Here is a 12,507-nt window from a genome sequence, read left to right on the forward strand (position 1 = left end):
CAGCGGCGCGACCGGAATTGCGTAAGCGCGGCGCCGCTGACCTCGCGGGGTTCCCTTCCGGGGGTCGCGCCGCCCCGCTCTCCCGGCTGGGCTCCGGCTCTCGCGTCGGCGCGGCGGCCGCGCCTCCCTCCCACCGGCCCGGCAGCACCGAGCCGAGCCGCGGGGCCGGCTCCGGCCCGGCCCGGCCCGGCCAGGCCATGAACGCGGCCGCATGATGCGTCCCTGCCTCGGCCGCCGCCGCCGCCGCCGCCGCAGGCCGGGAGGAGCCGCAGCGCCGGGCGACCCCGCCCGGGCCTCGGGTGAGTGCGGCGGGCGGGGCCGGGCGGGCTGCTTGCACCGGGGCCTGCCGGCCACCCCAGGCCCCCTGTCCTCCAGCCCCGTGCCCCCTGCACCCTCTCCTCCATCCCACTCCGCGCCTGCGACCCTCCCGAGTTCCTCGGGGGCACCTCCGTGCCAGCGCTTGACTTCTCTCCCAGGTGTGTCCCTGACACTCCTTAGTGCATCTTCCGGGGTAGGGCCTGAATGGCAGCCCCAGCTTTTTTCCTGACCTTGGGCGTGACACCCTGGTCCCCGAGCCACGGTTTTTCCCTTTAATAACGGGGCTGTTGTTGGGGAGCAGAAGGGCGCCTGTGGAGAGTAGCCTATAGGCACGTATTGCAGTGGGTTTCCTCGAACGTCGCCCGTGGCTTGTCGAACGAATGCTCCCGTTCTTCCCTCCCTTTTAAGTTTTAACTTTTCTCTTTCGTTCTTTGCCCACCTTCTTCCTATCTTCCCTTCCCCTGCCAATGATCTTTGGGAGCGGGGGTTGCCTGCCGGGGAACCTGGGGCAGTCAGGTCAGCCTTCAGGGCAATGTTTGCATCTTTTCTTGCTGCAGCCAAGGCTCATCTCTCCTGAGGAGTCATTGCTGCTGGAACTGTCTCTTCTTTCGCTGTTGCACGAGCACACTTTATTGATAAGCCAATAAAGTAAGCAGCTTTCTGGGGGTGTAAGAACTGTTGGTGTTGCTACTTTGTAGCTGCTTTTACTGACGAGGTCGTCTAAAGTGCTGTGCAGTCAATGCTACAATGTTTAACGTTTGCAGTCTGCTTAGTGTTTGTATGTAATGCGCATAGATTTATCTACTACTGCCGTCTCAGATGGTCTAGAAGTCTAGGCCAACACATGTATCGTCTTAGATGCTTCACCTCCAAGGTGATGAATTTAACCTGTTGTTACTTTTATAAGTTTTATTTACCTAAAGTCACCTTTTTAAAAGTCAAATTTAATCTTTTTGACGTTATCTTAACAACACTGACTTATCTGAAGTCACCTTTTAAGAAAGTCACCTTGTTAAATTTGCTTGTTAGGAAGGCAGAATACCTGATTAAAGAGAAAGGCTCTTGGGGTGTTTGAAAAAATGGACTGAGCAGATGTGTGAACTTGCATCTCTCGAGCATTCCGGTAAATAGAAGGATCGGGGTGATTGATATTGTTTGGATTGTGTACTTTCAGGGGTGAGGTCCATAGGCTGGCTTTTGAGTTGTGAGGTGGAGAAGAATGAGACCATTGGATGGTAATTTGCTAGAGGATTCAGGAATCAACACTTGGAACTCTTTATGTACACATCTCACATCAAAGCAAAGTGGGCAGAGATGTATACAGAAGCTTTTTTTTTTTTTTTTAACCAGTGACTCAGAGCCTGCCTCGATTACAGTGAGTGAAGTGGGAATTTTCAGCCATGCTAATCAATGCACTATGAAAGTGGAAATCCTTTTCTAGAAAGGACAAATATTAATTAGCATGCATGGAATGACCTTCTCAGTGAGAGAGAAAGTACAGAAAGGAACTTTATATAAGAACAGTCTTGAGCCAGTCAAAAGTCTGGACATGCCTTCCATTCTTACTGAGATGATTACCTGCAGGCTTGGACCCTTTGGTGACATAAATCATATAATTTTTGTTAATTTGAGGAAATGGAATGAGCAGTAAGTTCACATATGAAGTTAATGCTTGGGATGAATTGAGAAGTAGTTTTCCTGATGATTCCAGAACTTCCCTGATACAGTCCATACTGAATAGCTCTACAAGATAGTTTACTTGAAGCAACTTTTTGGGGGGTCTGCTTCTTAAAAGTAATGTTTTAATTATAAAAGTAATACATGCTTGTTTTGTCTAAAAAAAACAACATTCAAACACTGGAGCAGAGCACAAAGTAGAGTCTAAACACTCACTCTTGCACCCTTTTGTCCCCAAAGTCAGTGTCCAGGGTCAGGTTAACAACTTGTGTGTGACCCTTTGGCTGTAGCACCTGAAAAGAGTTTGGGCCACCTGCAGAGTTGGTCAACTACAAAGTTGAGAGGGAACAGTCCACACAAGACCACACTCACTTCTGACACCAGCTGCAGGTCTGTGGGGTCCCCAGGCCACCCTCGGGTGTGATTACTAGCTGGAAGGCCTCACAGCACTCACTGAAAGCTGTTGTGCTCAGAGTTGTGGTTTATTACAGGGAAAAGATAAAAGTCAGCCAAGGGAAGCAGCTCATAGGACAGAATCGGGGATGTACCAGACATGGAGCTTCCATTGTCCTCTCCCCAAGGAGTCGGAACACGGTACTTAACCGGCATGGATAGGAGGCACAGTGCACGCGGCATTGCCAAGCAGGGATGTTCGCCTGTGCTTTGGTATTTGGAGTCTTTATTGGGCTTCTATTACATGGGCGTTATCGACTGATGGATTGACCGCCCATGTGGTTCATCTCAGTTTCCAGGTCAGCTGATACTGCGTGACCCAGAGGCCCACCCTAAGTCACGTTGTGGGTCCTTTTGGTGTGGCCAGCCCCCACCCTAGATCAGGTTGTCAGCCGAGGACAAAGGCCAGACCCTTTGAGCAAGGTTAAATTCTTTTTTTTTTTTTTTTTTTTTTTTTTTTTTAGGTGCACAGGCTTAGTTGCTCCGTGGCATGTGGAATCTTCCCAGGGCAGGGCTCGACCCCATGTCCCCTGCATTGGCAGGCAGATTCTTTACCACTGCACCACCTAGGAAGTCCTAAATTCTTTATTAAACAGCATCCTTCCTTCATTCATGATACCTTCCTTAAAAATATGCTTTAAAAAAAAAAAAAAGCAGAGCCACAAATATAGAGAACAAACGAGTGGTTACCAGTGGGAGAGGGAAGGGGAGGGATGAGATAGGGGTAGGGGATTAAGAGGCACAAACCATCATTAATAAATAAGCTGCAAGGATATATTGTAAAACACAGGGAATATAGCCGATGTTTTCTAATAAATATAAATGGAATATAACCTTTAAAATTGTGAATGTTGTACACCTGAAGCATATATTGTGCATCAGCTATACCTCACTTAAAATTATATATGTATATATGTGTATTTTATACACAGACACACACACACACACGCACTTTTTTGCTTTACCATTGACGAATGACTCTCCCTCTTAGATCATGGAGCAAAGACCTCTGGGAGTGTTCTCTCAACTTTGACACCATTCCAGCTGAACTATCTCTGAGTGGCCATCGGTCTTTTTTTTGCCGCTTGCCTCCGAGGAGGAGATAACGCCTCCCTTCCAGTTTAACAGGTGTCTGTACTTTGGTTTGGCTGTCAGGGCACGGCATTTAGTCATTTACTCTCACTTGTCTCTGATTTTTTTCTCTTTCACTCACTTCTTTGCCTCTATCCACAGACATGTTCTTGTCTAGCCTACTACTTCATTCCGTTTTTGAAAAACCTCTAGTAGAATTTTATTAATTGCCTAATAAAACCCAGACTCCTCATGGGGCCAAGATAATGCCTCATGTTGATACAGCACCTCATAGTTTTGAAAACACTTGTGTTATCCTGCAGTGTTCCGTATGTGGCGGGTGCTTGATGAATGTGTGATTAATGAATAATTTTCTAGGCAGAGAGTGAGAGTCTTCTAATTGGAGGAAGCAGTGGAGCAGGAGCACAGAGCTGTGAAGGGCACGGCAGCCGAACCAGGTGAACACTGCGGAAGAGCCTGCAAAGGCAGCGGAGCCACCTTCAGTGGCGCCTTGAATGCCACGGTCCCAAGGTTTGGCGCCTTTATTGGTTAGGGTTCTGCAGAGGTGCGGCCAGAGGTGAGGGTGCCTAAGCTTGGGTGCTGGGAAAGGTGGGAAGGGAAGGGTCGGCAACACATAGGAATGAGGGGAGAGGAGGCCTTGTGTCTAGAGGTTGAAAGGTGCTTAGTAAATACTGGTTGCGTGCAGAGTGTTATCAGTAAATGGAAGGAGAGGCCGGCTCTGTGCTAAGCTGGTGGTTTGGGTCATTCTGGGAAAGGGCGCAGTGCGTTCGCAGCCCCAGTAATAAGCAGGGCAGTCAGGATAGAGAAGCTTCCAGTTTCTCTTGAGACAGGCTCTTACAGTATTTCTTGGTCGAAGTGTTTTGAATTCTTCGCGTTCCATATTTCCCAGATTCCATTTATTCATTACAGAATGCACTTTCTAAAACCAAGTGCTCTGGGAGGAGGTGTGTTTTAATGGAAGTACATGGGCTTTGGAGTCAAATTGGTCCCGACTCCACCCTTTACTGGCTGTGAACTCGGGCAGGTTACTTCAGCTCAAAGGCTCGATTTGCTCGTCCTCCAGTGAGCACCTGGCTTTTAGGATAGTGGCAGGATTCAGTGCAATGATGCATATAAAGGTCCTGACACACAGCAGATGCGCAGTAACTGGCCTTTCCTTTCACAGTCTAGTAGTTTACGTTGTCATTAACTTGCATCTGAGAGCTAGGCTCTCCCTGAGTGGGCAGACGTTCCTCATGTTGCAGGTTTGGGTGAGTCTGATGTTATAAAAGTTCATTTCCTATTAAACAAACAAACCCCATTTAGGAAGATAAGGAAAGGGGGGACGGGGGGAGATTCAGCAGCCTGGTTCAGGCTCAGCTCGTCCCTGGGACGGGACACTTGAGGGGTTTGGGATTCTGGGGTTCTTTTTGTCTCTGGATTTGGGATTCTTGAGGGTTTAGTTATCATGTTGGGATTTTTAACAATAGCTCTTCCATTTGACTTTCAGGCTGTGGCTCTAGTACGGGGATAAAGGTGGAAGCTTTGGTATTTGTGTACACATGCCTTCGAGGCTGCCTCGTGCAGCTTGTGTGCTCCAGGTGACACACCCAGAAAAAGCCCTGCTCCTGTGGGTCTCTCTCTTTGCTCCCTTCTCCCTCTCTCCCCTTAACCCATCCACATTTCTCCCCTGTAGCTTCCCGGACCATCTGACCCCACCCCAGGCCAGGGCTCCTATTTTGACCCTCTTTCTTCTTCCTTTTGTGTTCCTGTGGGGTTCGCTTTTGCTTTTTCTTCTCTCACTCAACAAGTATTTGCAGAGTCTGTGGTGTGCTCGGGGTGTGCCGAGAACATTCTGTCGAGGTGATGACAGAGGAACGAGCCAGCCCAGGCGGGAGGGGAGGTAAGAGATGAGGTCCACAGGCCCTGGGCGGCTAGGGCTGTGTAGCCACAGGGTAGCCTTTGGGTTTTATTCTAACTGCAGAGGCAGCCATTGGCTGGTTTTAACAGGTTAGGGAGTGGCAGGATCTGACTTACACCTGTGAAAACTAGCTCTGGGTGCTGATTGGGGCGTAGGTTGGTGGGCGTGTAGAGGCAGGGAGTGTAAAAGTAGAGCGCTGGTTGGTGCTGCCCAGGCGAGGCAGCCTTGATCTGGCTGGGCCAGCAGCTGGAGGGTGGCGCACATCTGGGTGGGTGGTGGAGGTCCAGCCCACAGGACTTGCCTGTGGGTTAGGTGCGGGGAGGCAGGGAGGAGAGGGAACTGAAGGGTGCATCCTGGCTTTTGATGTTGGCAGGTAGGCAGTGGTGCCGTTTATCGAGACGAGCAGGTCATGTCCGAACAGTTTTGGAGGGTGGAGAAGTCTCTGCTTTGACCCTACCGTGGAGTTGTTGAGTAATGGGTTGGAGACACCCAGTAACGCATTATTTGTTTGGGAGTTTCCCACAGGCATCTTTTCTGACTATGTGAAACTGAGATCCCTTGAGATTATTTAGAGAGCATGTAGCTGAAGAGGAAAACCCAGGACTCACCCTGGGTTTTCCTCTTCATATTTAGATGTCTGTGGAGAAGGACCTGGCAGGAGGCTGAAGAGTGGCTGGCGGGGACGGGGAATACCCAGTGTCCTCACCCCCCAGCCCCAACTCTGAGATTGACTTTCCTCTCCCAGAGCCTTGACTCCTTGTGTGTTTCCCAGTTTGCTCTCTTTTGTTTTAGTATGGAAGACCTTTCTAGAAAGGTTACATAAGTTTACTGTTCCCAGTGTGGACAGTGTGCCAGCATACTATTGAGACTTGGCTTTTGTTCAGTTAATATTCTGTTGTTGTTTTTTCCCTTAAAGGTTAATATTCTGTTCTTCAGATTCAGTAATTTGAGAAGCAAATACTGGTTCGTATGACATACATTATTGGTCTGGTTTGAGAGCACAGACTGAATCTTTCATGATTGCAAATTGATGGAAGAAACATTTAAGAACATAATTGCAGTGGCAGTGAGTGCACTGGTGTAGGCTCTCTGAATGCTCCATTCTTTTACCAAACTCAGCAAGGAGCCTGCCTCTCTGTGGCCTTCCCAGCCTCGCTTAGCCCCGTCCTGGCTCACTTGTCATCCCGCTTCACCTCCCCTGCTGTGGAGCAGCCTGTTTGCCGGGCCCCGTGTGAGGTCGCACCGTTACCCTGGGTGGCACCTCCTCTGAGTTGTTAAAAGCCCCCCTGCAGCCTTATTTTTTGGCCACAATTGTTTATCTTACATCATAGTAAGTTGAGAAAATAACAAGAAATTGAAAGAATGAACTTTAGACTAAATGATGGAAAATGTACAGGGGAGAATCATTGAAGAGGATAAATCAAACACACACACACACCCACCCACCCACCCACTGCTGACGAGCCACACACACACACCCACCCACCCACCCACCGCTGACAAGCCTCAGGCCAACCTGGGCTCCCTTGCACGACCTCCAGGCCAGCTCCTCAGTCTCACTGAGACCTCGAGTTCCTTGCAGTTTTCTGTCGAGTTCCTTGCAGTTTTCTGTCACCTGGCTTCTCAGGCTGCTCCCCTTTGTCCTGCCCTCCATGGTGAATCTCCACCCCTGTAGGCCTTTGGGTGCCGGGCTGGGCTTGCGGATGAAAGGCCTAGCTGTTCTGGCGTTCATTGGGAACGCAGGTTTGCAGTGCTGTCTGGTCCACAGTGCTGAGTTTCAGTTCTTTCTTGCCACGCCCCTCCAGTCTCAGTCACTGTCCTCGGCTTTCCTCCACTTTCAGCACCCACAGCACACCTCCTGCCTGTTCAGAGCAGCGTTGTGGGGTGGGAGCCGCTTTAGCTCTGCTTTGTCCCTCTTCTCTGTACCCTCCCTGCCGCCCTCCCCAGCCTAGGGAAGAAGGATCTCTCTGCTGTCAGCCGTTAGCCCCTGGGTCTGCAAAGTGGGGCCCTTCTTTAAAAACAGAAAAAGTGAGCCTGTGTTGCTTTTGTAGTTGCAGGAAAAGCTCAAATAAGCATAAAATGAATTAAAAAAGAAGCAACCATGCTGGGACCTCTTGGTTTATAGTTGTTGTTCTTTTAAATAAATTTATTTATTATTTTTTTTTATTTTTGTGCGTTGGGTCTTTGTTGCTGCTGACGGGCTTTCTCTAGTTGTGGTGAGCAGGGGCGACTCTTCGTTGTGGTGTGCAGGCTCTAGGTGCATGGGCTCTCAATAGTTCTGGCACATGGGCTTAGTTGTTCCGTGGCATGTGGGATCTTCCTGGACCAAGGATTGAACCCGTGTCCCCTGCATTGGCAGGTGGATTCTTAGCCACTGTGCCACCAGGGAAGCCCCGGTTTATAGTTTCTTAATCTGATTGTTTGGTTGGCTTAACTAGGAATGTAGTCTTCATTCTCTTTTCATTACATCCCTTTGGGGATGTCCCAGGCTTTTTTAAAAAAGTGGCATGGTCAAACCAAGATGGTGGGACTCAAGTGGAGGTCCCAGACTCACTGGGGGTCTGGGGTGGCTCATCTGTAAAATGAGGAGACCAAGTCCTTCTTTAGGGTCATCATAGTTTTATTTATTAATTATTGTATTATTTATTATTTTTTAATTTTTTTGGAGTATAGTTGATTTACAGTGTTGTGTTCATTTCAGGTGTACAGCAAAGTGATTCAGTTATACATGTACATATATTCGTTCTTTTTCAGATTCTTTTCTCATGTAGGTTGTCACAGAATATTGAGTAGAGAGTTCCCTGTGCTGTACAGTAGGTCCTTGTTGGTTATCTATCTTATAGACAGTGGTGTGTGTATGTTCATCCCAAGCTCCTGATTTATCCCTCCCCCCACATTTCCCCTTTGGTGACATAAGTTTGTTTTTGATATCTATAAGTCTGTTTCTGTTTTGTAAATAAGTTCATTTGTATCATTTTTTAAAATTAGATTCCACATAAGCGTGATATATACTTGTCTGTGTCTGACTTACTTCACTTAGTGTGATCATCTCCAGGTCCATCCATGTTGCTGCAAATGGCATTATTTCATTCTTTTTTATGGCTGAGTAGTATTCCATTGTATGTATGCACATCTTCTTTATCCATTCCTCTGTTGATGGACATTGAAGTTGCTTCCATGTCTTGACGATTGTAAATAGTGCTGCTGTGAACAGTGGGGTGCACGTATCTTTTCAAATTATGATTTTCTCCAGATATATGCCCAGGAGTGGGATTGCTGGATCATATGGTAGTTTTATTTTTAGTTTTTTAAGGAACCTCCATACTGTTCTCCATAGTGGCTGCCCCAATTTACATTTCCACCAACAGTGTAGGAGGCTTCCCTATTCTCCACATCCTCTCCAGTGTTTATTGTTTGTAGCCTTTTTAATAATGGCCATTCTGACTGGTGTGAGGTGATATCTCATTGCAATTTTGATTTGCATTTCTATGATAATTAGTGATATTGAGTATCTTTTTATGTGCCTGTTGGCCATCTGTATGTCTTCTTTGGAGAAATGTCTATTTAAATCTTCTGCCCATTTTTTGATTGGGTAGTTTGTTTTTTGATATTAAGCTGTATGAGCTGTTTGTATACTTTGGAGATTAACTTCTTGATGGTTGCTTTGTTTGCAAATACTTTCTCCTATTCTGTAGGTTGTCTTTTCATTTTGTTTATGATTCCCTTTGCTGTGTATAAGCTTTTAAGTTTAATTAGGTCCCATTTGTTTATTTTTTCGTTACTCTAGGGGGTGGATCAAAAAAGGTAATTGCTGTGATTTATGTCAGAATGTTCTGCCTATGTTTTCCTCTAAGAGTTTTATAGTGTTTGGCCTTACATTTAGGTCTTTGATCTATTTTGAGTTTATTTTTGTGTATGGTGTTAGAGAATGTTCTAATTTCATTCTCTTATATGTAGCTGTCCAGTTTTCCCAGTGCCACTTATTGAAGAGGCTGTCTTTGCTCTATTGTTTATTCTTGCCTCCTTTGCCATAGATTAATTGACTATAGGTGCATGGGCTTATTTCCGGGCTTTCTTGCCTGTTCCATTGATCTATATCTCTCTTTTTGTGCCAGTATCATACTGTTTTGTTTGCTGTAGCTTTGTAGTATTGTCTGAAGTCTGGAAACTTGATTCCTCCAGCTCCTTTTTTCTTTCTCAGGATTGCTTTGACTATTTGGGGTCTTTTATATTTCCATACAAATTTAAAATTTTTTTATTCTAGTTCTGTGAAAAATGCCTTTGGTAATTTGATAGGGATTGCACTGAATCTGTAGATTGTCTTGGATAGTATAGTCATTTTGACAATATTGATTTTTCCAATCCAAGAACATGGTATATCATTCCATCTGTTTGTGTCATCTTTGATTTCTTTCTTCAGTGTTCTATAGTTTTCTGAGTACAGGTCTTTTGCCTTCTTAGGTAGATTTATTCCTAGGTATTTTATTCTTTTTAAAGTGATGATAAATGGCATTGTTTCCTTAATTTCTTTTTCTGATCTTCCATTGTTAGTGTATAGGAATGCAAGAGATTTCCATGTATTAATTTTGTATCCTGCAACTTTACCAAAATCATTGATGAGCTCAGGTAGTTTTCTGGTAGAATCTTTAGGATTTTCTATGTATAGTATCATGTCATCTGCAAACAGTGACAGTTTTACTTCTTTTCCAGTTTGAATTCCTTTTATTTCTTTTTCTTCTCTGATTGCCATGGCTAAGACTTCCAAAACTATGTTGAATAAAAGTGGTGAGAGTGGGCATCCTTGTCTTGTTCCTGATCTTGGAGGACATGCTTTCAGCTTTTCACTGTTGAGAATGATGCTTGCTATGGGTTTGTCATATATGGCATTTGTTATGTTGAGGTAAGTTCCCTCTGTGTCCACTTTCTGGAGAGTTTTTATCAAAATGGGTGTTGAATTTTGTCAGAAGCTTTTTCTGCATCTGTTGAGATGATCATATAATTTTTTATTCTTCAGTTTGTTAATGTGGTGTATCACACTGATTGATTTGCAGATATCAAAGAATCCTTGCATCCCTGGGATAAATCCCACTTGATCATAGTGCATGATCGTTATAATATATTGCTGGATTTGGTTTGCTAGTATTTTGTTGAGTATTTTTGCATCTATGTTCATCAGTGATATTGGCCTGTAATTTTCATTTTTTTGTGATATCTTTTTCTGGTTTTGGTATCAGGGTGCTGGTGGCCTCTTAGAATGAGTTTGGGCGTGTTCCTTCCTCTATAGTTTTTTGGAAGAATTTCAGAAGGATAGGTGTTAATGCTTCTGTAAATGTTTGATAGAATTTGCTTGTGAAGCCATCTGGTTCCCGGACTTTTGTTTGTTGCAAGTTTTTAAATCACTGTTTCAATTTCAGCACTTGTGATTTTTCTGTTCATATTTTCTATTTCTTCCTGGTTCAGTCTTGAAAGGTTGTGCCTTTCTAAGAATTTGTCCATTTCTTCTAGGTTGTCCATTTTATTGACATATAGTTGTTTGTAGGAGTCTCTTATGATCCTTTGTATTTCTGTGATGTCAGTTGTAACGTTTCCTTTTCTCATTTCTAATTTTATTGATTTGAACACTCTCCCTTTTTTTCCTGATGAGTCTGGCTGAAGGTTTATCAGTTTTGTTCTCTTTTCAAAGAACCAGCTTTTAGTTTCATTGAGCTTTTTTGTTATTTTCTTCATCTTGAGTTCATTCATTTCTGCTCTGATCTTTATGATTTCTTTCCTTCTAACTTTGGGTTTTGTTCGTTGTTCTTTCTCTAGTTGCTTAAGGTGTAAGGTTAAGTTGTTTGAGATGTTTCCTGTTTCCTGAGGTAAGATGGTATTGCTATAAACTTCCCTCTTAGAACTGCTTTTGCCACATCCCATAGGATTTGGATGATTGTATTTTTCTTGTCATTTATCTCTAGCTATTTTTTGAATTCCTCTTTGATTTCTTCAATGGTCCATTGGTTGTTTTTTTGTTTGCTTTTTTATAAATTTATTCATCTATCTATTTATTTATTTATTTATTGGCTGTGTTGTGGTCTTCATTGCTGCACATGGGCTTTCTCTAGTTGTGGTGAGTGGGGGCTACTCTTTGTTGTGGTGCGCGGGCTCCTCATTGCGGTGGCTTCTCTTGTTGTGGAGCACAGGCTCTAGGCGCATGGGCTTCAGTAGTTGCAACACATGGGCTCAGTAGTTGTGTCTCATGGGCTCTGAAGCACAGGCTAAATAGTTGTGGTGCATGGGCTTAGTTGCTCCGTGGCACGTGGGATCTTCCTGGAGCAGAGATCGAACCTGTGTCCCCTGCATTGGCAGGCAGATTCTTAACCACTGCACCACCTAGGAAGCCCTGGTCCATTGGTTGTGTAGTAACATGTTGTTTAACCTCCATGTGTTTGTGTTTTTTACAGTTTTTTCCCCTGTGATTGATTTCTAATGGCATAGCGTTGTGGTTGGAAAAGATGTTTGATATGTTTTCAGTTTTCTTAAATTTACCAAGGCTTGATTTGTGGCCCAAGATGTGATCTATCCTGGAGAATGTTCCATGTGCACTTGAGAAGAAAGTGTGTTTTGCTTCTTTCATATGGAATGTCCTATAAATATCAAATAAGTCCATCTGGTCTAAAGTGTCATTTAAGGCCTGTGTTTTCTTACTGATTTTCTGTCTAAGTGATCTGTCCATTGATGAAAATGGGGTGTTAAAGTCCCCCACTATTATTGTGTTACTGTCGATTTCTCCTTTTATGGCTGTTAGCATTTGCCTTATGTATTGAGGTGCTCTGATGTTGGCTGCATATATATTTACAATTGTTATATCTACTTTTTGGATTGATCCCTTGATCATTATGTAGTGTCCTTCTTTGTCTCTTGTAACAGTCTTTATTTTAAAGTCTACTTTGTCTAATATATGAGTATTGCTACTCCAGCTTTCTTTTGATTTCCAATTTCATGGAATACCTTTTTCCATCCCCTCATGTTCAGTCTGTATGTGTCCCTAGATCTGAGGTGGGTGTCTTGCAGACAGCATATAATGGGTC

General features: G+C 44.7%; 2 protein-coding genes across 12 annotated transcripts in view; one reads left to right on the forward strand and one right to left on the reverse strand.

The window, feature by feature from the left end:
• The window catches only part of LOC130838981 (small nuclear ribonucleoprotein-associated protein B'-like), a 33,225-nt gene that overhangs the window by 6,845 nt on the left and 13,873 nt on the right, over nucleotides 1-12,507 (reverse strand). Inside the window, exon 3 of the mRNA XM_057712741.1 lies at nucleotides 42-503. Coding sequence (XP_057568724.1) covers nucleotides 42-503 — 462 coding nt within the window. The remainder of the gene's footprint in view (nucleotides 1-41; nucleotides 504-12,507) is intronic.
• The window catches only part of ZDHHC7 (zinc finger DHHC-type palmitoyltransferase 7), a 43,444-nt gene continuing 31,096 nt past the window's right edge, over nucleotides 160-12,507 (forward strand). The window contains exons 1-2 of one of the 11 annotated variants that reach the window (XM_057711579.1): nucleotides 164-299; nucleotides 3,898-4,096. The gene's annotated coding sequence lies outside the window, so the exon portion shown is untranslated. Of the gene's footprint in view, nucleotides 300-344; nucleotides 477-3,897; nucleotides 4,097-5,046; nucleotides 5,121-5,339; nucleotides 5,423-12,507 lie in introns of those variants that run through there. The other 10 variants (XM_057711571.1, XM_057711577.1, XM_057711574.1 and 7 more) reach the window with 10 other exon arrangements.

Source organism: Hippopotamus amphibius, chromosome 16 (assembly GCF_030028045.1).
Source record: "Hippopotamus amphibius kiboko isolate mHipAmp2 chromosome 16, mHipAmp2.hap2, whole genome shotgun sequence".
Classification (NCBI taxonomy): Eukaryota; Metazoa; Chordata; class Mammalia; order Artiodactyla; family Hippopotamidae; genus Hippopotamus; species Hippopotamus amphibius.